Genomic DNA, 27,597 nt, shown 5'->3' with positions numbered 1-27,597 from the left:
GATACACTACGGAACAGGTCACTTACTATATTGATGACTATGATGTGTAATGGCTTCGATCAGCCTGCAGGACAAACGAATGTATACGAACACTGTAAATTAATTTGAATGTGATTAGTCCTATGTTATTGTTATTTACCAATAAGAAGATATTAACGTTATCCGTTGAACTTCCTGTGTTGACTTTAGGTTGAAGTTCTACGTGCATTACACATATGATTCCTATAGAACTTAGGGACACTGTAACGTCAGACCCATAAAATTAATTAAACCTTCTTCTGTGCCCAGAACTTAATTTCAAAAATAAGAGACAGTTATTCCATTTCTACGTAGTCTCTGAAGTAATTACGTTCTTCACTTATTTTATATGATGTACATTTTTCATTGTCTCCTGGTCCTTCTTTCCGATTTGGTTTCTGAGCAAATAGGATAGAAATCGCGGTTTCTCTTTGTTACCACTAGACTGGAAACATATTGGGCTTTAGCTGTTGTACTTCTAAGCCAGGAGAACGGGCACTGATGAACTATTTGCTGAATGTAGTTACTGAAAGATACAGAGAAAGTATGAGACAAAGAAAGCATTTCTTCTGTCATTGTTTAACCCCCATATTGAATGTACTCAGAATTTTATACCTGTTTAAGATCAACTGTTATAAATATGTTGTGTCTCTCCATGCATATTCGGAGAGGTGTAGACATCAACGAAGGTATATTACCATAAAATACGCACATGTAAGAATTCGCTGTTAATTTCAAGTTTTGTCGAGAAAACTCTTAATGTCATCTTCGGTGATTCAAATGTAAATTCCCAGCTGATTGCATCAAGTTAACGTTATCACTGAATATTACCAAATATTATTGTAAGAAATATAAATTGTGTATGTGTAAGGTCTTTTGAGACTTTAATACGTGGACACTGCAAGATACTCAACTTCATTCATCATAATCTGTGTTTTTCGACATTTGCAATATACTCAACTATTTTTCCAGAAAGTATGCAGCATTTTGGAACATACATTTTAACCATCTTCCCACAAGAAGAGTTGAAGACTGTTTGTGACAAAGTGCAGCGTTTAAAACTCATCTTCAAGATTTTTCCGTTGGTGAACTTGAAGTGACTTCCTAGGTCCATTTGATTGTATTATGGTAACGCAATTCACTGAAACGAATCAAACAGTAAACACGATATGAAAGAGACAGCTGTTACCTAGTGCAGCTGTCATTATACCAGGAAAATACCATGTTGGTTGTTACTAATAGACCTACTCAGCATTATTATCATCAGAAAGGAATTAAAGATATTGACTGCGAGTGGCCATTGATTGAAATCAATGGGGAAAACTGAAAATTTGAGTCGAACCGGAATTCGAGTCGAGGTCTCCTGCTTACCAGGCAGATACTCTGACCTCTAAGCCACTTGGCCACAGTGGTCACTGCAACTGCTCGTACAAACCTAGCACGCCTCCCGTCAGGTCCAAATTTTCAAATTATCCACACGCCACTAACGTGCTGCCCCTTGCCCATCATTGTCATTACTCGATTCCCGTAAGAGATGAAGTCTAGTGTCCATCTGCACTGTCAGGTCTTAATGATTTAAGTGTTGTCTGTTCTTCCGCGCATGTCTGAAATACGGACACCACGTACATATTATTATCATCATTAGTTTTTCATTCTGGAATCATTGTTAGTGTTGACTCTGGGGTTTTGTAGATCAATTTTTTGCTATGGAACCTTATTCACAGCACAGCAGATATAGTCTGGTTTCCTTGTTGAATTGACGTAGTGTCCGATTGGGAACAGATAATTTACCATATCGCGTCAAGACGTAGAAAGATTCACACGTAAACTCACTATTGTTGCAGCTATTACACCTTAACTATTTATCAGTAAACCAGGAAATTCCTTTAAAATTTTAAACCTACTACAGTCCTAGCCTAGGTACTCTCACTTATGAGAAACAACTGTGTCACCTTACACGGTAGGATAGAAAAACAGTGCTTTATGAAAATTTGTTTTCTTTATTGTTGCATTAAACTATGTTATCATACAATATAAAGTCTTAGACACATGTCAAAGGGAATATTCACTCACTGGAGGTGAGAGCTGTCGCTGGCTAATGTATCAGTGCCACTAGGGTGCATTACTGGCGACGATCTTGCATCGGCGGTTAACTGCTTCCTGCTAGCTGCAGTTGTTCTTGAGATTCTACCACGTAGCAAAATGTGTTACCTTCTGCACGACGGACATTAGACCACTTTGTATCACGTTAAGACATTACTTCACCGCATTTGGAAACAAGTCTTATAAAACTGTTCCAGTGGTTGTAATTTGCGTTAATTACAGCTCTTATCAGATGAACATTAACTAAAGACTTTTTACATACCGAAGTTTCACATTGTAAAGTTCTTAATATAGACCGAAGATCACCTATGTGTAATGAAAGACAACGGACATATAAACTTAATGTAGCATAAAGAGAAACACCTCCTACGTACTCTGCTGGCGGATCATCCTACCTGCCAGTTCATTAGCGAAATATCCAAATCGATGTCGTATACATAATAAGTATCGTTTTGTCAGTCTACAGAGAAGCCAATACGTGCATAAGAGCTAGTCTCAGATTGAAAATGTAGGCATTTTTGGCTTATTTTGTCACAATAAGTCACATCTCTCTTGTGACAAAAACAAATCAACGTATTTTGAGCACAATACGCCCTTCAATGTCCTAACAGAGTTCAAACCGTTTCAACTTTCACGTGGGTAAAGGTCACTGTCACACGCTGGGAAACTCCTTGTCAAGCAACACTGGCACTCGTTAAAAGGGAAACTATTGCACCTTAATTTGAACCTTTCAGTGATCCACTAGCTCGCTGGACATGTATTAGACACCTGCACTGCAGGGATTCCAAGGTGTAGCAGGCGAGTTTATTGCGCTGATATCTACTTGTAGAAGTGTCTCAGTTGAAGGGCGAACATCATTCGCAGGGTCAGCAGTGTCCTCAGTACTCGCCGTCGAATCCCTTGTCGTCGACGCCCTTGCCGAAGACGGCAGCGTGGTCGCCTGGTTTGTCTGTCTCTTTAGGAACCGCCTCTGCAACAAGCGTAACGGACTTTTAAGCTATAAACCATTCAGCGCAACAACGTCGAATGCAAAGAGACAGGACAGCTTCTGTACATTCCTCTCATTATGCGCACCTTACGCACTCACTGAATAAAGAGCACAGGATAAAATTAATCTATATTCATGAAGACAGTACATAATGAAAACAACGTGACGCTCCTGTGAGTAGTAACACAAGTGAATATATCTGTGCTGTGTTCTACTTTTATGCATTTGGAGAAGAAAGCGATGCACTGAAGTGAGTCTGCCTAACGTAAATTATTACAGGTACAGCGACTAATACAGAATCAGTGTTTACACGTGGTGCAACTCTCTAAATAAAACTCCGTAAAGTTATCTCTAAACCACTTCACCAATTATTTCGATTAACTTCGAATGTAGCTTAGACGTAACGCTTTCTTTGGAAATTCACAAGTTAATGACGTATCTGAATGATCGTCACAACGTTTTTGTTGTTGTTGTTGTTTTGTTGTCGTAGTCCTCAAACCAAAGACTGGTTTGTGTCTCTATTCTAGTCTATCCTGTACAACACTTTTCACCTTCGCAAACCTATTGCAGCATACATCCATTTGAATCTGCTTTCTGTAGTCAACCCATCGTCTCCCTCTACGTCATTTAACTGTCACTCATGTATCCAACACCAAATTGATTGAAGTTAAAATCTTTTAGGTAGTTAGGCCGAGTCATGTTTCTTCCAAATGATCGACTTTTCGACCGCTCTGCTGGGATCTTCTTCTGGATCTTGTGGTGTCCACTGACGAAGGGCCCTCCAATGGTAGCCACAAGCATTTTACTCAACAATCCCATTTTTCCAGTAGGAGGGTGGAAAAACTCCGCTTTATAAGGGAGTGCGACACTGGTTGAGTCAACAGTGGACACCACAACAAGATTCTGAAGAAGATGCCTGAAGACGGATCGAAACGTCAATAGTTTAGAAGAAAGGCGTGACCTACCAATCCAGAAGATTTTAACTTCAGTGACAATGGCCACGAAAGCCTGGAGACTTACACCAAATTGGCTATTGCTTAATAGCTCAGGATATGTCCGATTAACCGAGACCTAATTTTGGTCAAGTTTCACCATAAATTTCTTTTTTTCTCACTTCGATTCAGTACTGTCTCATTGTTTATTCGATCTACCGTTCCCATCTAATCTTCAATATTCTTCTGCCGCATTATGTGTCAAAAGTATCAATACTTTCTTATGTGTTTCTCGCCTCTTTCCCTTATGCACAAGGCTCCAATCCGTACAAATACTTTCAGAAAGGACTTTCTAACACTTGAATTTATATTCCCAGTCTGCATTTTACATCTTCTCTACTTCGGACATCGTCTTTTATTTGCTGTCCAACTAACAGAACTTATTTTCTACTTTTAGTGCCTCATTTCCAAATCTAATTACCTGAGCATTACTTTATTTAATTCGACTTCATTTCATTTCTACTGTTTTACTTTATAATTTCTTTTCAAGGCACTAATCATTCTGTTCAGTTGTGCTTCCAAGTCCTTTGCCGTTTCTGACAAAATTACAATATAGTTGGCAAACATCAAAGTTTTTGTTCCTTCTCTATTAAATTTAATTCCTTTCCTAAGTTCTCATAATTTCTGTTAGTGGTTGCTCGAAATACTATAGATACTGAATAAAATCATGGATAGTCTACAACCCTGCCTCATTCCATTCTCAGCTACTGCTTCCTTTCATGTCCTTGACTCTACTGACAGCAGTCTGGTTGCTGTTCAAGTTGTAAGTAATCTTCCAGTCCCCCTATTTTAATCATGTTACCTTAAAAATTTCAAAGAGCGTATTCCAGTCAACATTTTTAACAGCATTTTCTAAATACATACGTATCAGAAACGTTGGTTTGTCTTTCTTAACTCTATCTTCTAAAATAAGTCTCAGTGCAAGTAATACCTTGCGTGTTGTTACATTTTTCTGGAACCCAAACTGATCTTCCCTGAGATCAGCCTCTATTACTTTGTGGAATGTTCTATAAATAATCCCAGTCAGTATTTGAACTCATGAGTTACTAAACTGTTGGTTCAAATTATTACTGGCAGTATGTGTAACATCACTTGACCAAAATCGCCGAATCTGTGATCGAATTAATCTCTGTCGTCGCGACCTTATCCTAAAAAGTACTGATCGCTTCTTTTACCCCTCACTCCATTACGAAAAATATAAGAGAAATTTCATCTTAGTAAAGACCCAATTTTCCCCTGTTGTCTGTCTTGGCGCTTATTTAAGCCATATTGTATTTATCATTGTGACAATAAACCACTAAGCTCAGTTGATGAGCCGGCCGAAGTGGCCGTGCGGTTAAAGGCGCTGCAGTCTGGAACCGCAAGACCGCTACGGTCGCAGGTTCGAAACCTGCCTCGGGCATGGATGTTTGTGATGTCCTTAGGTTAGTTAGGTTTAACTAGTTCTAAGTTCTAGGGGACTAATGACCTCAGCAGTTGAGTCCCATAGTGCTCAGAGCCATTTGAACCATCAGTTGATGAACTAGTTAAACTAAGTCATATTTTATTATTAGACTGACTTGATTCAAATAGTTATTCTTTATTCTATCAATTTTTATGGTGGGAAGTTGGAAGTATTCGTGTAATGTCTAATGACTGTGTGTCTGTCTGGCGATGCAACAAATTGAGATGTTAAATTATTTTCGAACGACTAACTATCAAGTTAAGCGCTCCATTTAAATAGTTATAAAACACATCTGGCGAAAATAACACCCTAAGCAGGTACCTTTCAGGCGTACACTTCGAGTAAGATACAATGAAGTTTTAAATTAAATATTTCCACATCTAAATTGTTTTATGGAGCTTTACAAGTGTCACAATGTTAGTTCAGTGTCTAAAATGCCTGAAAAATATGTACACAACACAATAAAAGAAATTTTTAAGTCAAGTCTTGCAATCTCATTTTATACATGCACACACGCACACACACACACATACACACATACACACACACACACACACACACAAACACTCACACACACGCATCAGTTAAAATTACTTCCTCAAATATGATAGTAAATTCTGAAAATGCATGTCCCAAGCTATTTCCATTCTATATCGTTATGAAACAGATATGGATAAAAAAAAATAGCACCGTAAACAGGTAATTTTTAGGCTTATAAATGGTGTATGATGCAACAGACCTTCAAATTAGACAAATTAAATATTTCCACATGTAAACTGTTTTATGATGCTTTTCAGGTATTACAATGGTATCTCCACGTCTAAAATACGTAATGGACGTTGTCATTTCAATCTTCTATGTTATTGATGGTTCATAAACCAAACTGCCTTCACTTATCGTTTTTATAAGTTTTTTTCAGTATTTTTTTACCTTAGCGAGCATCACTGTAGGGGGGAAAATGGTAAAGCATCACGCTCTACGCTAGAAATCATAATTGATGTTATAAACAGCGTAATAATGCATTTTATTTGCATTTGAGCTAAGTGTACTAGAGGCTATGTACTCGTACCAAATGAACATCCAGGAAATGTTGTAATATTTACCGACTGGAGCAATGGTGCCAACTGGCTCTAAAACGTTTCCTACAATCAACCACTAAATAACACCAAAATCTATATAAAATACATATATTTTCGTAGTACACTACAAGAACGTTTATATTGCACACATTAATCACAAAACGTTCAAATGTGGTGGTGGTGTGACAAGAGAGGGATGGAAGGTCGATGTCTTGAAAACACAATCTTTGCCATCAAAATGAAATTATCTATCATAGTAAATAATGATTTCGGATATAAAAACTTGCATAGCCCCCACGCACCTCCTCAAACACACACACAGGTTGAAACTTCCTGGCAGATTAAAACTGTGAGCTGGGCCGAGACTCGAACTCGGGACCTTTGCCTTTTGCGGGCAAGTGCTCTACCAACTGAGCTACCCAAGCACGACTCACGCTTCGTCCTCACAGCTCTACTTCTGCCAGTACCTCGTCTCCTACCTTCCAAACTTTACAGAAGCTCTCCTGCGAACCTTGCAGAACTAACACTTCTGAAAGAAAGGATATTGCGGGGACATGGCTTAGCCACAGCCTGGGGCATGTTTCCAGAATGAGATTTTCACTCTGCAGCGGAGTGTGTGCTGATATGAAACTTCCTGGCAGATTAAAACTGTGTGCTGGGCCGAGACTCGAACTTGGGACCTTTGCATTTCGAGGGCAAATGCTCTACCAACTGAGCTACCCAAGCACGACTCACGGCCCGTCCTCACAGCTCTACTTCTGCCAGTACCTCGTCTCCTAACTTTCCATTCTGGAAACATCCCCCAGGCTGTGGCTAAGCCATGTCTCCGCAGTATCCATTCTTTCAGGAGTGCTAGTTCTGCAAGGTTCGCAGGAGACCTTCTGTAAAGTTTGGAAGGTAGGAGACGAGGTACTGGCTTAAGTAGAGCTGTGAGGACGGGGCGCGAGTCGTGCTTAGGTAGCTCAGTTGGCAGAGCACTTGCCCACAAAAGGCAAAGGTCCTGAGTTCGAGTCTAGGCCCGGCACACAGTTTTAATCTGCCAGGAAGTTTCATATTAGCGCACATTCCGCTGCATGGTGAATATCTCATTCTACACACACGGGTTGCTTATCGTAATACACAAGTATGATGATTGATATATGATTGTGAATGAAAATTCGAGAGCTTCAGCAAAATAAAATTATTTCCAAAAACACAGAAGACTTTGAGCACAATACACATTTGGCATTACTGTCATAATTTAATTGTTCTATAACACTTAAAAATATGTATGGCTTGCATATAGGCACCACTGATAAGCATGTTAATGACTAGAGTTCGATTGTTGTACCACACTTTGCAGGCACTTTGGACCTTCAAATTATATGTTTCCACATCCAAACTGTCTGTAATGCTTAATGATGTACATGTAACTCACTTATAAGTTATATGTTACTAGATTAGCATAGTACAGTCTTTTTACCACGCATTAAATTGGTCAAAAACATAAAAATTGTTACTATAACACTGGAAAACATACATGTGCACAACTGCTGATCTAACTTAGAGCTTAAAGTGGACTTGTCGATGAGAATTACTAAAGGAAATTATATTATTCCTGTGGTGTGCGTACTGTAAGACCTTCGGTGCACACACCTCAGATTATTTGACTTGTCGCTCTAACGAAGTAGGCGAGTGTCAGCAATATGTCTTGTGGTCTTATCGTGGCGTGTTTATCTTCTGCCGTTAGGTCAGACGATAGAAATGCCACTTGCACGCTTAGAGTAGCAGATTGACGGTGACCAACTTTAAACAGAACTTGATTAATTTTCAAACACATTTATTAAAATAATAACAAGTATAAAAATAACTTAACTTGGTTCTGGATGCTATTTACAATTGACAATCTGAAGTTCCTTTGGTCTTGGTATGTTAATCTTATTCTCACATATCTCTGATACTTGACAAAGTGTCTATACATTTCTCTTCATGGCTATGTACAGGAATATGATAATCTTATTAGGCGCAGACTGAAACTTGACTACAGACTAATGCAGACTGATGCAGACTGACTAATCGGAGGACTGTACACTCGTTATAATACCTCGCCTGTTCAGGTATCACTGCGCGAGTGTGATCCGCGAGGAGAAAATGTTCTATGTTAGCAGCAATCTCATTGGCTGCGTTACATATTAATACGCGGATCGGCGGAAGCAGGATTTGGGCCGTCTCTAAGACAGCGCCATCTCGTAGTGCGGAGACGGACGAGCGCTGCGCCTGCGCTGTTGTGCTTAGTGGGGCGCGCTCTATTGGGAAAGTTGTGTACGTGCTGACTACGCGGAACTATGTACACAACAATTCTCATGTCTAAATCAGTCAAAAACAGATCAAAAACAAAGTTAGGCAAACATTATAGTGACCTCTTGCTAGAGTATTTACTTCATTTGCAGTTCAAAACATTAGTCATTTTCTGCTGTTACAGAGTTGACACTACATGATACTTTGATTAAATAACATACTGAAATGTAGTAATACACATTCATATAATTACGAAAGGAGGGTTGCTACACTTCCAAAGTAACCCAAACATTATGGTTAATGCACACAAGGGTATAAATTTTTCTTACAGTGCAAAATGTTTGTCGTCTTACACTGATGATGCTAAGCAAGCAAGGCAATGATAATTGATGTAAACCAACTTCCAAGGGGGTGGGGGTAATGGTCAATTCACGGGTGACTACCATTACCCCAGATTAGCATATGCTGATATCTTAGTGTGGTCTCACTTACATCACTCAACAAATTCCGAATACTTCCAAATAGTGTCATGTTGTTTTGACCGTATCTGACTAGTCCAACTAGGTCTGTCACATCACCATGTTGCAGCAATATTTTTGAGAACTGACTAGGTAATATTGCATGGGGCAGTTATTTCCAATTGACAAAATGCTGTAATTTTATTCAGATGCTATTGGGTCAGGGTAATGATGGTCAGTTGACAAGGCGACTGCCATTACTCCCCAGATACTAGTAGATGGCACTGATGGTCAGTTTATAGAGTAATGGCCACTATCCCACATGTGAATACCTAACATGTACATTTATCTCGGCTCATGAAATATGATATGCCTGGAGATAGCATCAATGCACATGTTCACACTCAGAAAGACTAATGATGATGTCAACTAAGAAAGTTCGAAATTGTTCTGGCAAGTTCGGAGTTGTTTTGGCAAGCTGGACTTGTTCCAAGAAACGAAAGTGGTTAGTGACCAGACTGAGAGTTATCAGGTCAACACTTGTTTCCATGTGCAAGCTGACAGTGTGTACGTGTAGTGGATCTGTGCAACTGGGATTGAGGAAGTTTCAGCTACTGTAGGCATCAGCTACTGAAGGAAAACCATATTTTTATGTCTTCATAATTTATTATAATTTTATTGCCTCATTAAAGTGATAATGACATGGGGGGAGAGATAGACTCAGAAAAAATAACTGAGGTGTGTAAATCAGAAGGATGATGATCAGACAGATGTAGATATACTGTACATAACTTTTTTTGTTATTGTGTATACACATATACTGTATCAACTTGCCACTCAAAACAGTGTCAGCGTGCCCCTGAAACTGTATGAGCGTGCCAAAAAAGGTAAAAACTTGCCACAAAACTATAGAAACTTGCCCCGAAACTGCTAACAACTTGCCCTCAAACTGTAACAACATGTCTCTGGGACTATAACAAATTTCTGGGGAACTGGAACAACTTGCTCTGAAGTTAAACACGTGTAACCCCAATCTGTGTTAGCTCATTCTGAAACATTATCAACTCGTCCCAAAAACTGTATCAACTCGCCCTGAAACTATAACAAGTTGCTCTGAAACTGTACAGACTAACCTCTGCAACTGCAATAACTTCCCCCAAAACAGTAACAACTTGCCCTCAAAACTGTAATAGCTTTTCCCCATAACAGTACCAATTTTCCACCCAAAACTGTATCACTTGTACCGAAAGTGCACCAGATTGCTCCAAAACTGTATCAGTTTGTGCCAAAACTACATCAATTTGCTCCTTGAAACTGTGTCAGCTTTCCTCCAAAACTGTGTCAGCTTTCCTCCAAAACTGTCTCAATTTGCCTCAAATCTGTAAAAATTTGCCCTGAAACTATGACAAGTGGCCATAGAATTGAACATCATTGCCCCTCCCCAAAAATATACATATGTGGATGTTAGGGGTAATGGCAGCAGTATGTTACAGTTTTAGATAAAATTGTTATACTTTCAAGGGAAGTCGTCAAGTTCCGAGGGCAAGTTGTTACAGTTTGGAGGGCAAGTTTTTACAGTTTGGAAGGCAAGTTGCTACAGTTTGGGGAGGGCAAGTCGGTACAGTTGCAGGGAGCAAGTTGTTAGAGTTTCAGAGCAAACTGATACAGTTTTGGTTCAAACTATACGTTTTCAGGACAAGTTGTTTCAGTTTTGGGGACAATCTGGTAAGTATTGGGGTAAGTTGGTACTGCTACTTACCTAATTTGTTTCAGTAGTGCCAGTAAGAAAGTCATATGTATTTTAATAAGTAATACGAACAATTCAGATGTCGAAATACTTATTTTAAAGAACCACTGTGCCTGCAAATGGTGGTGCGATAATCCAGTTTTGGCCGTCAACAAGTGCTACTTAAGCTACAAGTTTTATCAACGAATATTTTTAATCTTATAGAACAATTAAATTTCAGCAGGAGTGCCACATATTTCTTGTGCTATATGTCTTCCATATTTCGAGAAATAACTTTAGTTTGATACAAAGTCGAATTAACAGTCACAATCAGAGAACAATAAACGAGTGTGTGTTTGTGTATCTAGTAAATCTAGTTCAAATGCAATTAAAACGCTGTATTCAGTTGTTAATAACATCAGTTTTATTTTCTCGAGCAGAACGTGATGCATTATTTTTGACCCCTCGTAAAGTGGTACTTCCTAAGGCGAACTATTACTGAATAACATGTAGAAATGATAGATCTCAGTTCGGTCTGTAAACCATCAGTAACGTATTGTCAGATTGAATGCTAGCACCCTTTACATATTTTAGGCAAACAGCTACCACTGTGACAGTTAAAATCATCATAAAACAATTGTGATTCGAAATATTTTGTTAGCAGGTCTATTGTGACTTACACCAAGTGCAGGCCTATAAATTACCTGTAATGTATTTGTTCATTCACGTGTGTTTCATAACACATCGGTTTGGGATGCTTCATTTGAGAGTTCACAATATATTTCAGATGAGTAAATACTGGAAGATATAGGCTTTACATAATTTTTTGTAAAAATACTTTCTAACATGGTGCAAAATTTCAAATCCTTGAGATACTTTTCAGCACAGTCAAATTGCTGATCTGGGGCTACTGTGAGAATGGCTATTTCACTTTAATGAACTACAAGGTACTGGGATGTGAGTGGATGAGTGGTGAGAAGCAGGGAAAAGGTGGTGGAGGAAGGAAGGTGTGGAGGGTGGGGGAAATATGTGGGTTCTTACATTATGATGATCAGGTCGTTGGTAAAGGGTTGAGCCTTGTCACATGACAGATCAGGGGGCATGGCCTGCTACCACCTTGGATTTATGAGTTACTCAGCATCAACAGTGACTGCAGTGCTGCGACAACAGTGTTAACTAATGGTGGAAACTTGAACTATGGGTCAGAGCCAACATAAATATACTACAGGCATATATTTGTAACTGAAATTAAGCTTACGCCTTGCTATTTGAACTTATATTCAAACCAGTTAATCTGATCTACTCCTGAAAGTACTATTTCCTTGTTCAACACTCTTAACTAGGTATTTCGTTCTCAAGAATATCTATAATGAAATCAAATCAGTAATTCTTTGTTTTTATTAGGCTGTATACAACAAAATTTCCTTATTTTGGGGTGGTAGAAAGATTTCATGTGCTGAAAGGGATCCTGCATCTTGTCCTTTGACTTCGAATTGACTAAATCGAAAACACAGCGACCCACACCCATTCACAAGAGTTACTGCCTTCCGCCCTACTCCGTCACCCCAAAGCTGGTACCACAAAGCTCGCCAAAGCCAGTGGACTGCAAGGTTCAACCTCACGTTTTTAGTTGAAATTGAGGTAGCCAACACTCTGTAATGCTACGCAACTGTCATAGATGGAAGGAAACAGAAATTTTAACACAGCACTGTCCAGCTACCTTTATAAGTTGCACAGCATGAATTCTGACTTAGTTGTGTTGATACACATTCCGGTACTCTCTAACACTTCTCTCCACTGCTCCAAGGCCTCACGAATTTCGTGTTTAGTATCAAAGATAAATAATAAATTCTTGAGACCTTGAAGCAGTGGAGAGAAGCATTATAGATTGATATTTGTGTATCAACAGAACTATAACAAAACTCGTGCCTTGCAATTTCGACACCACTTGACCCATCCTACTCGATGGTGATGTCTAACATAACAGAACCAAATTATCAAGAGTTAAAATATTCAGGTGTCTAGGATCAGTCTCAAATTCCATTAATCCCTTTCGTTCCACTCTATTTAGTCGGTAGTGGTAGCAGCCTCATCTTTTGTTAATTCCCACCCTCAATCAAAGCAAATCAATGTTCAGACAGCAGAGGTTGAAAATACCGCTGCAGTTGTAAATTACTTTATTTTCACACGACCGGTTTCGGACTGTTATAAGCCCATCCTCAGGTGCCGTAGCTGTGCTGTGGTCCCCGAGCGCCGAGCGCCGAGCTCCGCGTGTACCAGACGCGGTGTGCTGCCTATGAGCGCGGAACAGGGAGTCACTCCCAGCACACCGCGCCTGGTACACGCGGAGCTCGGCGCTCGGCGCTCGGGGACCACAGCACAGCTACGGCACCTGAGGATGGGCTTATAACAGTCCGGAACCGGTCGTGTGAAAATAAAGTAATTTACAACTGAAGCGGTATTTTCAACCTCTGCTACAATGCTCAGTTGCGGATGTTCTTCCAACAGGATTGTAATATTCAAACAGTTTGATTAGCTTACTTTCAACACGCTCATCTACATTTCATGGTGGTGTTTCGGGCAGATCCTGAAACACTGGCGTTAAATAATTTTAAAAATTCGAGCAGCGAGTGCCCGAGACTGCTGTCGGCCCTCACCTGGGGGCGGATCGTTCCAGGGCTGCACCTTGTCCGTGCCCAGAACCAGCCAGACGAGGTATGTCGCCACTCCAATGCCCGCCGACACGTAGAACACCGTGTTCCATGCAGTTCTCGTTTGCTGTGGCAAAAAAACAAAGTACACCATCAGCTACAACACATACGGTATGTTTCCAGAGACATAAACTAACCTCTTATTGTGAAACTATGAGAGTGAAGACAGCCATCCTAAGCAATTATGAGAGTTTATACAATGACTTATCCTCTTCAGAATGACGAGAGGTCATTTTTTCAAAGCACATCATTTGACTTCTTTCTTCAAAAATAGTTTGTGGCGGAAAAAATAAAGAAAAAGTGGAATGACTTTGTTCGCTCGGTAGGCTCAACCACCTCAACAGAAAGAGTTTTCTTTCCCCGCACCTGGTGTGAGGGAGTTCTGTCTTACGTTTAAATATTGAGTGCAGGTGGCAGTACTGTATGCAGTGCTGAGTCGCATTTGTTTTGTATGATGACGAGAAAAGAGGAAGTGTGAAATCCAGTGCTGGCATATGGTCCACTCCTCTTGAATAGACCAACAGCCATGCTGCATAACAGACGTAAAACAGAGCATAAGGAGGTATTGTAAGTAGGCTGTTTAGGTTTTTATGTTGGTAACGCCACGTAGCGCCCTGCATGAAAATCACTGACTGTGCTGTGTGCAGTCTGTGGCTGGTTTGCATTGTTGGAATATTTGCTATTGTACTGTTGGGCAGTTGGATGTGAACAGCGCCTAGCGTTGTGCAGTTGGAGTTGAGCCGCCAGCAGTGGTGGATGTGGGGAGAGAGAAGCCAGACTTTTGAGATGTTAATATGAGCGGACGAGCTGGACGTGTGTCCGTCAGAAAAAGGAAATTTGCCAAACTGGATGTCACAAATTATATATATGACTTTTGAACACTGTAAATACATTGTTTGTTCTCTATCAAAATCTTTCATTTGCTAACTATATGCCTATCAGTAGTTAATTCCTTCAGTAGTTAGAATCTTTTATTTAGCTGGCAGTATTGGCGCTCGCTGTATTGCAGTAGTTCGAGTAACGAAGATTTTTGTGAGGTAAGTTATTCATGAAAGGTATAGATTATTGTTAGTCAGGGCCATTCTTTTGCAGGAACTATTGAAAGTCAGATTGCGTTGCGCTAAAAATATGCGTCAGTTTAGTGTTGATCATAATAAGTAAAGAGAGAAAGGTTGAGTACGTTCAGATTTGCGCAGCTGCTTGAAAATCAAATAACGTAAGAAGTTTACTAGCACAGTAATTCATAATTTTTCTAAGGGGATGTTTCAGTATATAGAAACGCTTTTGGTTGTCAAGAGGGCAATAGGCGATGCTTTCAACACTTAGTGTAGTAAAATGTCATCGGAAGATCCCTTACAAAACTCAGAGGAATTCTAGTGATGTTTTAGGGCTGTCAGTACCACAAAGCTTAATGACCAGATATTGACGGATGATACAGGAACAGAAACTGAGGGTATCAAAGCAAAAACAGAAATACCGAATTCCGTTTTCAAATGTTCCTTTACTAAGGAAAATACGTATGCAGTGCTCTAGTTTACTTCTTGTCCATTGAAATCATTAGTGATGTAGATACTAGTGTCACTAACGTTGATGATGACTGGGTGTTGTGTGATGTCCTTACGTTAGTTAGGTTTAAGTAGTTCTAAGTTCTAGGGGACTGATGACCATAGATGTAAAGTCCCATAGTGCTCAGAGCCAATATCACTAACGCTGAGAAACGGCTAAAATTGCTAAATTAAACAAGGCTACAGGTCCCGATGGAATCCGTTTCAGATTCTATAGAGAATATGTGGCCGAGTTATCTTCTATTTTAAAACAAATATATAGTAAAGCCCTTGAGAATAAACCGAGCTCAGTGATTGGATGAAACAAGTCACACTTGCGTACAAGAAGAGTAATAGAACTGATTCACAAAACTTTCATCCACTTTCTTTGATGTTCATCTGCTATAGAATTCTAAAACAGATTCTGAACTCAAACATAATGATGTATCTCGAACAGAATGATCTCCTCGATTCAACCAATAATGAACCCAGGAATATCGATCATGCGAAACCCAAACTGCGCCTTTTTCAACTGATATTCTTAGTCTTGCGTCAAGGAAATCATATAGCTGCAGTATTTAGTGACTTTCGGAAAACATTTGACTCGGCGTCACACAACTGTTCAAACGATTATGTAGGGTATCAGACTAATTTTGTGACGGGTTTGAGGATTTCTTGGTAGGCAGGTCATACCATTTAGGAAGTAGAAAAAACTCTTGAGCAGTTTAGCGACATGTAGTTGCTTGAAATGAAACAGAGTCCTACTACCGTCATAACGAATGGATTAGTTCGGCGTTTCACGTAAATACTAATAAGAGGGTAGAATGGAATAAGAAATTCGCAAATTGCACTTCAGATGACTCCCACTGGAGGGCAGCACTGATCTACGAATGAAGGCGAGTGACCGAGGAGTATTGAAATGTCGACAATGGACCGCACTATCGAGCGAAGAGGAAGCGGCGGTCTAATGGAGCGGAGCGAAATGACGAATAGTGAGACTGCGTGAATAATGATTTTGATTTGTTACTTTGCATGAATTTGCATAGATGTTATATTTTGTTTAAGTTTTATGAAGGCTGTATACTATAATTACATGTATTGACGACAACATAACCATAAAATAGAATTTAACTGTTAAGCAGCTATCCCAGTTAATTTTTTTTTTTTTTTTTTTTTTTTTTGCTACCATTGCAAAACGTTTGACGACAGTGTGATCGAATTAAGAATATAAGAGTCTTATATTAAATTAATTTTTCAGACAAATTTCTATCTGAAATTACCCAGCAAAGTCATATATTTATAGATATGGAATAGCGATCAGTAACATAGTCAGTGGCGATAGTCAACACGTACTGTAAGTACATTTACATCCTTTTGGTTCCAAGCAACTCTAAATAAACTGTTGGTAATATTTTCCTATACTGAATTCTCTTTTAAAGGTGACAGTTTAATTTTTGAGATTAATAATTATTCATGTTAATGGTATCACATATGCTGGATCCCAGTTTGAGATATGACAGGGAATATTTTCAGAGAAAGTCATTTTCATATTTTCATACAATATTGCATGTTGTTAGTTGGTGACAGAAAGAATCACGAACTTTCGAATGGCCAAAGTTTGTGTTCGGGTGGGATGTATCTTTCTACTGAATACTATTAACACCTTATATAACGTATTTTGTTACAAGTCTTCCGACTGTGTTCATGTCATGGTTGACAGATACAAGGAAACTCCAGTTTTGAAGTCTATCAGCACTGAGTGATTGATATGCCACTATCTCAAGGGTGTACCATGGGCCGGCCTGGGAGGACGAGCGGTTCTAGGCGCTACAGTCTGGAACCGCGTGACCGCTACTGTCACAGGTTCGAATCCTGCCTCGGGCATGGATGTTTGTGATGTCCTTAGGTTAGTAAGGTGTAACTAGTTTTAAGTTCTAGGGGACTAATGACCTCAGCAGTTGAGTCCCATAATGCTCAGAGCCATTTAAACCTCAGAAGTTAAGTCCCATAGTGCTCAGAGCCATTTGAACCATTTTTTGGTGTACCATGAGTCGCTCGATTCGAGTAAAATTACAACCACCAGAAACGACTTCCACGAACAACAACGTAATGATGACAGGCGTTGTGATCGACTATTGTAGTGTGCGGCTGGTACCGGCGGAGGTTCGAGTCCTTCCTCGGGCATGGGTGTGTATGTTTGTCCTTAGGATAATTTAGATTAAGTAGTGTGCAAGCTTAGGGAGTGATGACCTTAGCAGTTAAGTCCCACAAGATTTCACACACATTTTTTTGACTATTGTAAATCGCAACAGGAAATAGAGTAGCACTTCAAAGCCAGTTCAGTGATGGATAACAACAACCAGAGAGCGACCACATCATCCGCAACTAGACGTATAATTATGTACACCATACGTCACAGTGCACAGAGATTAGTTGGTCACAGATATATGAGAAGAGGCCTGAATGAATAAGTCATGCTCCCCATGAACCATGGACCTTGCCGTTGGTGGGGAGGCTTGCGTGCCTCAGCGATACAGATAGCCGTACCGTAGGTGCAACCACAACGGAGGGGTATCTGTTGAGAGGCCAGACAAACGTGTGGTTCCTGAAGAGGGGCAGCAGCCTTTTCAGTAGTTGCAAGGGCAACAGTCTGGATGATTGACTGATCTGGGCTTGTAACAATAACCAAAACGGCCTTGCTGTGCTGGTACTGCGAACGGCTGAAAGCAAGGGGAAACTACAGCCGTGATTTTTCCCGAGGGCATGCAGCTTTACTGTATGATTACATGATGATGGCGTCCTCTTGGGTAAAATATTCCGGAGGTAAAATAGTCCCCCATTCGGATCTCCGGGCGGGGACTACTCAAGAGGATGTCGTTATCAGGAGAAAGAAAACTGGCGTTCTACGGATCGGAGCGTGGAATGTCAGATCCCTTAATCGGGCAGGTAGGTTAGAAAATTTAAAAAGGGAAATGGATAGGTTGAAGTTAGATATAGTGGGAATTAGTGAAGTTCGGTGGCAGGAGGAACAAGACTTCTGGTCAGGTGACTACAGGGTTATAAACACAAAATCAAATAGGGGTAATGCAGGAGTAGGTTTAATAATGAATAGGAAAATAGGAATGCGGGTAAGCTACTACAAACAGCATAGTGAACGCATTATTGTGGCCAAGATAGATACGAAGCCCACACCTACTACAGTAGTAGAAGTTTATATGCCAACTAGCTCTGCAGATGACGAAGAAATTGAAGAAATGTATGATGAAATAAAAGAAATTATTCAGATTGTGAAGGGAGACGAAAATTTAATAGTCATGGGTGACTGGAATTCGAGTGTAGGAAAAGGGAGAGAAGGAAACATAGTAGGTGAATATGGATTGGGGGACAGAAATGAAAGAGGAAGCCGCCTGGTAGAGTTTTGCACAGAGCACAACATAATCATAACTAACACTTGGTTTAAGAATCATAAAAGAAGGTTGTATACATGGAAGAACCCTGGAGATACTAAAAGGTATCAGATAGATTATATAATGGTAAGACAGAGATTTAGGAACCAGGTTTTAAATTGTAAGACATTTCCAGGGGCAGATGTGGACTCTGACCACAATCTATTGGTTATGACTTGTAGATTAAAACTGAAGAAACTGCAAAAAGGTGGGAATTTAAGGAGATGGGACCTGGATAAACTAAAAGAACCAGAGGTTGTACAGAGATTCAGGGAGAGCATAAGGGAGCAATTGACAGGAATGGGGGAAATAAATACAGTAGAAGAAGAATGGGTAGCTTTGAGGGATGAAGTAGTGAAGGCAGCAGAGGATCAAGTAGGTAAAAAGACGAGGGCTAGTAGAAAACCATGGGTAACAGAAGAAATATTGAATTTAATTGATGAAAGGAGAAAGTATAAAAATGCAGTAAGTGAAACAGGCAAAAAGGAATACAAGCGTCTCAAAAATGAGATCGACAGGAAGTGCAAAATGGCTAAGCAGGGATGGCTAGAGGACAAATGTAAGGATGTAGAGGCCTATCTCACTAGGGGTAAGATAGATACCGCCTACAGGAAAATTAAAGAGACCTTTGGAGATAAGAGAACGACTTGTATGAATATCAAGAGCTCAGATAGAAACCCAGTTCTAAGCAAAGAAGGGAAAGCAGAAAGGTGGAAGGAGTATATAGAGGGTCTATACAAGGGCGATGTACTTGAGGACAATAGTATGGAAATGGAAGAGGATGTAGATGAAGATGAAATGGGAGATACGATACTGCGTGAAGAGTTTGACAGAGCACTGAAAGACCTGAGTCAAAACAAGGCCCCCGGAGTAGACAATATTCCATTGGAACTACTGACGGCCGTGGGAGAGCCAGTCCTGACAAAACTCTACCATCTGGTGAGCAAGATGTATGAAACAGGCGAAATACCCTCAGACTTCAAGAAGAATATAATAATTCCAATCCCAAAGAAAGCAGGTGTTGACAGATGTGAAAATTACCGAACTATCAGCTTAATAAGTCACAGCTGCAAAATACTAACACGAATTCTTTACAGACGAATGGAAAAACTAGTAGAAGCCAAACTCGGGGAAGATCAGTTTGGATTCCGTAGAAACACTGGAACACGTGAGGCAATACTGACCTTACGACTTATCTTAGAAGAAAGATTAAGGAAAGGCAAACCTACGTTTCTAGCATTTGTAGACTTAGAGAAAGCTTTTGACAATGTTGACTGGAATACTCTCTTTCAAATTCTGAAGGTGGCAGGGGTAAAATACAGGGAGCGAAAGGCTATTTACAATTTGTACAGAAACCAGATGGCAGTTATAAGAGTCGAGGGACATGAAAGGGAAGCAGTGGTTGGGAAGGGAGTAAGACAGGGTTGTAGCCTCTCCCCGATGTTGTTCAATCTGTATATTGAGCAAGCAGTAAAGGAAACAAAAGAAAAATTCGGGGTAGGTATTAAAATTCATGGAGAAGAAATAAAAACTTTGAGGTTCGCCGATGACATTGTAATTCTGTCAGAGACAGCAAAGGACTTGGAAGAGCAGTTGAATGGAATGGACAGTGTCTTGAAAGGAGGATATAAGATGAACATCAACAAAAGCAAAACAAGGATAATGGAATGTAGTCTAATTAAGTCGGGTGATGCTGAGGGAATTAGATTAGGAAATGAGGCACTTAAAGTAGGGGACTAATGACCTCAGCAGTTGAGTCCCATAATGCTCAGAGCCATTTAAACCTCAGAAGTTAAGTCCCATAGTGCTCAGAGCCATTTGAACCATTTTTTGGTGTACCATGAGTCGCTCGATTCGAGTAAAATTACAACCACCAGAAACGACTTCCACGAACAACAACGTAATGATGACAGGCGTTGTGATCGACTATTGTAGTGTGCGGCTGGTACCGGCGGAGGTTCGAGTCCTTCCTCGGGCATGGGTGTGTATGTTTGTCCTTAGGATAATTTAGATTAAGTAGTGTGCAAGCTTAGGGAGTGATGACCTTAGCAGTTAAGTCCCACAAGATTTCACACACATTTTTTTGACTATTGTAAATCGCAACAGGAAATAGAGTAGCACTTCAAAGCCAGTTCAGTGATGGATAACAACAACCAGAGAGCGACCACATCATCCGCAACTAGACGTATAATTATGTACACCATACGTCACAGTGCACAGAGATTAGTTGGTCACAGATATATGAGAAGAGGCCTGAATGAATAAGTCATGCTCCCCATGAACCATGGACCTTGCCGTTGGTGGGGAGGCTTGCGTGCCTCAGCGATACAGATAGCCGTACCGTAGGTGCAACCACAACGGAGGGGTATCTGTTGAGAGGCCAGACAAACGTGTGGTTCCTGAAGAGGGGCAGCAGCCTTTTCAGTAGTTGCAAGGGCAACAGTCTGGATGATTGACTGATCTGGGCTTGTAACAATAACCAAAACGGCCTTGCTGTGCTGGTACTGCGAACGGCTGAAAGCAAGGGGAAACTACAGCCGTGATTTTTCCCGAGGGCATGCAGCTTTACTGTATGATTACATGATGATGGCGTCCTCTTGGGTAAAATATTCCGGAGGTAAAATAGTCCCCCATTCGGATCTCCGGGCGGGGACTACTCAAGAGGATGTCGTTATCAGGAGAAAGAAAACTGGCGTTCTACGGATCGGAGCGTGGAATGTCAGATCCCTTAATCGGGCAGGTAGGTTAGAAAATTTAAAAAGGGAAATGGATAGGTTGAAGTTAGATATAGTGGGAATTAGTGAAGTTCGGTGGCAGGAGGAACAAGACTTCTGGTCAGGTGACTACAGGGTTATAAACACAAAATCAAATAGGGGTAATGCAGGAGTAGGTTTAATAATGAATAGGAAAATAGGAATGCGGGTAAGCTACTACAAACAGCATAGTGAACGCATTATTGTGGCCAAGATAGATACGAAGCCCACACCTACTACAGTAGTACAAGTTTATATGCCAACTAGCTCTGCAGATGACGAAGAAATTGAAGAAATGTATGATGAAATAAAAGAAATTATTCAGATTGTGAAGGGAGACGAAAATTTAATAGTCATGGGTGACTGGAATTCGAGTGTAGGAAAAGGGAGAGAAGGAAACATAGTAGGTGAATATGGATTGGGGGACAGAAATGAAAGAGGAAGCCGCCTGGTAGAGTTTTGCACAGAGCACAACATAATCATAACTAACACTTGGTTTAAGAATCATAAAAGAAGGTTGTATACATGGAAGAACCCTGGAGATACTAAAAGGTATCAGATAGATTATATAATGGTAAGACAGAGATTTAGGAACCAGGTTTTAAATTGTAAGACATTTCCAGGGGCAGATGTGGACTCTGACCACAATCTATTGGTTATGACTTGTAGATTAAAACTGAAGAAACTGCAAAAAGGTGGGAATTTAAGGAGATGGGACCTGGATAAACTAAAAGAACCAGAGGTTGTACAGAGATTCAGGGAGAGCATAAGGGAGCAATTGACAGGAATGGGGGAAATAAATACAGTAGAAGAAGAATGGGTAGCTTTGAGGGATGAAGTAGTGAAGGCAGCAGAGGATCAAGTAGGTAAAAAGACGAGGGCTAGTAGAAAACCATGGGTAACAGAAGAAATATTGAATTTAATTGATGAAAGGAGAAAGTATAAAAATGCAGTAAGTGAAACAGGCAAAAAGGAATACAAGCGTCTCAAAAATGAGATCGACAGGAAGTGCAAAATGGCTAAGCAGGGATGGCTAGAGGACAAATGTAAGGATGTAGAGGCCTATCTCACTAGGGGTAAGATAGATACCGCCTACAGGAAAATTAAAGAGACCTTTGGAGATAAGAGAACGACTTGTATGAATATCAAGAGCTCAGATAGAAACCCAGTTCTAAGCAAAGAAGGGAAAGCAGAAAGGTGGAAGGAGTATATAGAGGGTCTATACAAGGGCGATGTACTTGAGGACAATAGTATGGAAATGGAAGAGGATGTAGATGAAGATGAAATGGGAGATACGATACTGCGTGAAGAGTTTGACAGAGCACTGAAAGACCTGAGTCAAAACAAGGCCCCCGGAGTAGACAATATTCCATTGGAACTACTGACGGCCGTGGGAGAGCCAGTCCTGACAAAACTCTACCATCTGGTGAGCAAGATGTATGAAACAGGCGAAATACCCTCAGACTTCAAGAAGAATATAATAATTCCAATCCCAAAGAAAGCAGGTGTTGACAGATGTGAAAATTACCGAACTATCAGCTTAATAAGTCACAGCTGCAAAATACTAACACGAATTCTTTACAGACGAATGGAAAAACTAGTAGAAGCCAAACTCGGGGAAGATCAGTTTGGATTCCGTAGAAACACTGGAACACGTGAGGCAATACTGACCTTACGACTTATCTTAGAAGAAAGATTAAGGAAAGGCAAACCTACGTTTCTAGCATTTGTAGACTTAGAGAAAGCTTTTGACAATGTTGACTGGAATACTCTCTTTCAAATTCTGAAGGTGGCAGGGGTAAAATACAGGGAGCGAAAGGCTATTTACAATTTGTACAGAAACCAGATGGCAGTTATAAGAGTCGAGGGACATGAAAGGGAAGCAGTGGTTGGGAAGGGAGTAAGACAGGGTTGTAGCCTCTCCCCGATGTTGTTCAATCTGTATATTGAGCAAGCAGTAAAGGAAACAAAAGAAAAATTCGGGGTAGGTATTAAAATTCATGGAGAAGAAATAAAAACTTTGAGGTTCGCCGATGACATTGTAATTCTGTCAGAGACAGCAAAGGACTTGGAAGAGCAGTTGAATGGAATGGACAGTGTCTTGAAAGGAGGATATAAGATGAACATCAACAAAAGCAAAACAAGGATAATGGAATGTAGTCTAATTAAGTCGGGTGATGCTGAGGGAATTAGATTAGGAAATGAGGCACTTAAAGTAGTAAAGGAGTTTTGCTATTTGGGGAGCAAAATAACTGATGATGGTCGAAGTAGAGAGGATATAAAATGTAGGCTGGCAATGGCAAGGAAAGCGTTTCTGAAGAAGAGAAATTTGTTAACATCCAGTATTGATTTAAGTGTCAGGAAGTCATTTCTGAAAGTATTCGTATGGAGTGTAGCCATGTATGGAAGTGAAACATGGACGATAAATAGTTTGGACAAGAAGAGAATAGAAGCTTTCGAAATGTGGTGCTACAGAAGAATGCTGAAGATTAGATGGGTAGATCACATAACTAATGAGGAAGTATTGAATAGGATTGGGGAGAAGAGAAGTTTGTGGCACAACTTGACCAGAAGAAGGGATCGGTTGGTAGGACATGTTCTGAGGCATCAAGGGATCACCAATTTAGTATTGGAGGGCAGCGTGGAGGGTAAAAATCGTAGAGGGAGACCAAGAGATGAATACACTAAGCAGATTCAGAAGGATGTAGGTTGCAGTAGGTACTGGGAGATGAAAAAACTTGCACAGGATAGAGTAGCATGGAGAGCTGCATCAAACCAGTCTCAGGACTGAAGACCACAACAACAACAACAACAACACAGTGGTACATTTGGCAGGGTACGAGTATGTCGAAAACCACGCAAGGCTATGTACTGTCCGGAGCGACGGTAAATGGGAAGTGCCTTTAAGGTCAGTAAGAGTGATTTCAGGTGTGCCGCAGTGGAGTGTCATAGGACCGTTGCTATTCACAATATACATAAATGACCTTGTGGATGGCATCGGAAGTTCACTGAGGCTTTTTGCAGATGATGCTGTGGTGTATTGAGAGGTTGTAACAATGGAAAATTGTACTGAAATGCAGGAGGATCTGCAGCGAATTGACGCATGATGCAGGGAATGGCAATTGAATCTCAATGTAGACAAGTGTAATGTGCTGCGAATACATAGAAAGATAGATCCCTTATCATTTAGCTACAAAATAGCAGGTCAGCAACTGGAAGCAGTTAATTCCATAAATTATCTGGGAGTACGCATTAGGAGTGGTTTAAAATGGAATGATCAGATAAAGTTGATAGTCGGTAAAGCAGATGCCAGACTCAGATTCATTGGAAGAATCCTAAGGAAATGCAATCCGAAAACAAAGGAAGTAGGTTACAGTACACTTGTTCGCCCACTGCTTGAATACCGCTCAGCGGTGTGGGATCCGTACCAGGTAGGGTTGATGGAAGAGATAGAGAAGATCCAACGGAGAGCAGCGCGCTTCCTTACAGGATCATTTAGTAATCGCGAAAGCGTTACGGAGATGATAGATAAACTCCAGTGGAAGATTCTGCAGGAGAGACGCTCAGCAGCTCGGTACGGGCTTTTGTTACAGTTTCGAGAACATACCTTTACCGAGGAGTCAAGCAGTATATTGCTCCCTCCTACGTATATCTCGCGATGAGACCATGAGGATAAAATCAGAGAGATTAGAGCCCACACGGAAGCATACCGACAGTCCTTCTTTCCACGAACAATACGAGACTGGAACAGAAGGGAGAACCGATAGAGGTACTCAGGGTACCCTCCGCCACACACCCTCAGGTGGCTTGCGGAGTATGGATGTAGATGTAGATGTAGGTTACTCCCATCAGCCACCGCGGCGAATGTCATCTTAGTTCGTGGCGGACAGTATGCCGTTTGCCAGTATTGGCGCCATTCAGGAGGGGGAAGGGGAATGGGTATTATCTCCCGGCGGGGGGGGGGGGGGGGGGGGGTGAGGGAGCAGAAGGGTTATTTAGGTAAGATTAAATGGACCGTTGAAAGGTCTCTGCTGGATTCCTTTCATGTTAATTTCTGAAATCTGTTGTCATTTACGGCATAAATTCCTCTTCTAAATTTACTGTGGTGTTTCTGACTATCTGGGAGGAGACTGAGCAGTGGAACGTGTTACTTTTACACATAAACAAGAACGATCTGTCACACTACTACACTTTAAAGCACAGTTTATATGTAATTCATATATGTAATTCATGTCACACAGTCTCATACAGAACCTACATCCGCTTTCTTTTATATACTGTATATGATAAGATACTGTCATCCCCCTTCCCTTCTGTGTGAAAAAATGAATGAGCAAATGTATTTCTAGTTTCATGCTGGATGGTAGCAGACAAGCCTGTCTGCTAGAGAACAGTAGGACCAACGTCGGAACAGGTAGCTACGCTTTCTAAAAGCAAAGAGGTTTCTATCCTTAGCATGGTCCTGTCCGTCCCTTGTCATGTTGGTATAGGAAGCTGCCTCTCTGGTCACTTCCGTTTTGTATACGGAAGCACCCTTGGTAGGAGCCCAGGTCAGTCTGTCAACGGCGAGCGTCTGAAATGGTAAGATCTCCGGCTAAGCGCGTGTCTGCTAAGTCCGTAGGGCAATGGATTTCTTAAGTTCAACCTAACTGAAAATTTAATCACCTTTATTTCAGGTTTAGCTCTAAAATATCTAATGTTATCTTAAATTGCAACGCAGTGTATTTCGAGTGTGAAGTTCAGAATATATTCCGGTAGTTGCTTTGTCACTACTTTGTGAGTAAAGTGGAACCACGTGTTGATCAGTAACTCTAACTAAGATCATCAGTCTTAAATGCGAATGTGCGTGAGATTATAACGTCTCGTCTTGACAATATTTTTCAATATAGCAACTTTTCTTTATGTTCAACCCACGTGGGGTGTACTTTGTGAGACCAGTACCACGTGCTTATACAATTGTTTGACCCATCAGGCTAATAGTAAGACGATAATAACCAGTTCGAGGTTTTTATTTTGTAAATTGCTTTTCGATCTAATTTATTTTAATTATCAAAATTATTGTGGAGTTACACTCTTTGTGTAAACCAAGTTGACCACGTGAAGCATGTGGTGTAATCATCAAAGTAGCCCTCAGCTATTCTTTTCGGGAAGATTTCACAGAGAGTTAGTATGAATTTAGTATACCAGTGTGTGGTAATTACATGACGGAGAGGACTGCGCTACGAATGTAACTTCTTTGGGTAAAAATTGAATCGGTTGGTTGTGGTTAATTTCCTCTTGCATATGTTTCAACTTTCTTTGTGTGTTATTTTATGAATGCAGTGTTGTATGCAGTCTCCCAATCTTGGCTCCATATTTGATGTGTTCCGTAAGATTACAATCTCACATTTTCACAATCCTAAATAAGGCACCAGCTTAGTTATGAATCGAGTTTAATATGCTGAAATTTCAATGATCAATGTTAAAATAAATTTCCAAATATAAACTGATTTATTTCTTTTTATTTAAATTCTCTTATATATATATATATATATATATATATATATATATATATATATATATATATATATATCACCAGTTGTCGTATGACTATTAAAAGATTATAATTAATGTTAGTCTGGTTGGGAATTTGGTAAGCTAGACTGGATACCTGGTGAAACAGTTGCTCAGTAATGCAAGGTTAACTTCCCCAGACTGCTCACAGCTTTTAAACCGCTTTTATTGTCTATCAGCACCGCTTTTATAACAAATTAAAGCAACAACATTACACCGTGATACATTTTCTAGTGGCTCTTGCAATTGGTACAGGAACCTGCTTCACGATCATGTCCACTTGCCTCGACTGAATCTTCCATTTACTGAATTTCCATAACATAATATTTTTCTACATACTGTCACTATCCGATGAAAATTGAAGATCCCAGTAAGTATTCTCGAGTCAATAAAGTACAATGTGCGTTGCAACCAAGAGGTAAATTATTTGCCTATAGCACTCTGCAGGTGACGTGTACCTTCAGCATGACAATAGATCCATCCCTCCGCTATCGAAATGTGTACA

The 27,597-nt window shown here is 40.3% G+C and overlaps 1 protein-coding gene across 2 annotated transcripts in view; it reads right to left on the bottom strand.

Moving 5' to 3' along the window:
• Positions 1-1,998: 1,998 nt before the first annotated feature.
• LOC126473828 (sialin-like) overlaps positions 1,999-27,597 on the bottom strand; it is a 114,230-nt gene continuing 88,631 nt past the window's right edge. For both annotated transcript variants that reach the window (XM_050101149.1, XM_050101148.1), the window contains 2 exons: positions 13,743-13,863; positions 1,999-3,091 (listed from right to left, as the gene is read on the bottom strand). In XM_050101149.1, the coding sequence (XP_049957106.1) occupies positions 3,000-3,091; positions 13,743-13,863 (213 nt within the window). In that variant the 3' untranslated portion in view covers positions 1,999-2,999. The remainder of the gene's footprint in view (positions 3,092-13,742; positions 13,864-27,597) is intronic.

Source organism: Schistocerca serialis, chromosome 4, assembly GCF_023864345.2.
Source record: "Schistocerca serialis cubense isolate TAMUIC-IGC-003099 chromosome 4, iqSchSeri2.2, whole genome shotgun sequence".
Lineage (NCBI taxonomy): Eukaryota > Metazoa > Arthropoda > Insecta > Orthoptera > Acrididae > Schistocerca > Schistocerca serialis.
The sequence above is the reverse complement of the archived record's forward strand: the minus strand, read 5'-3'. Positions and strand labels throughout refer to the sequence as shown.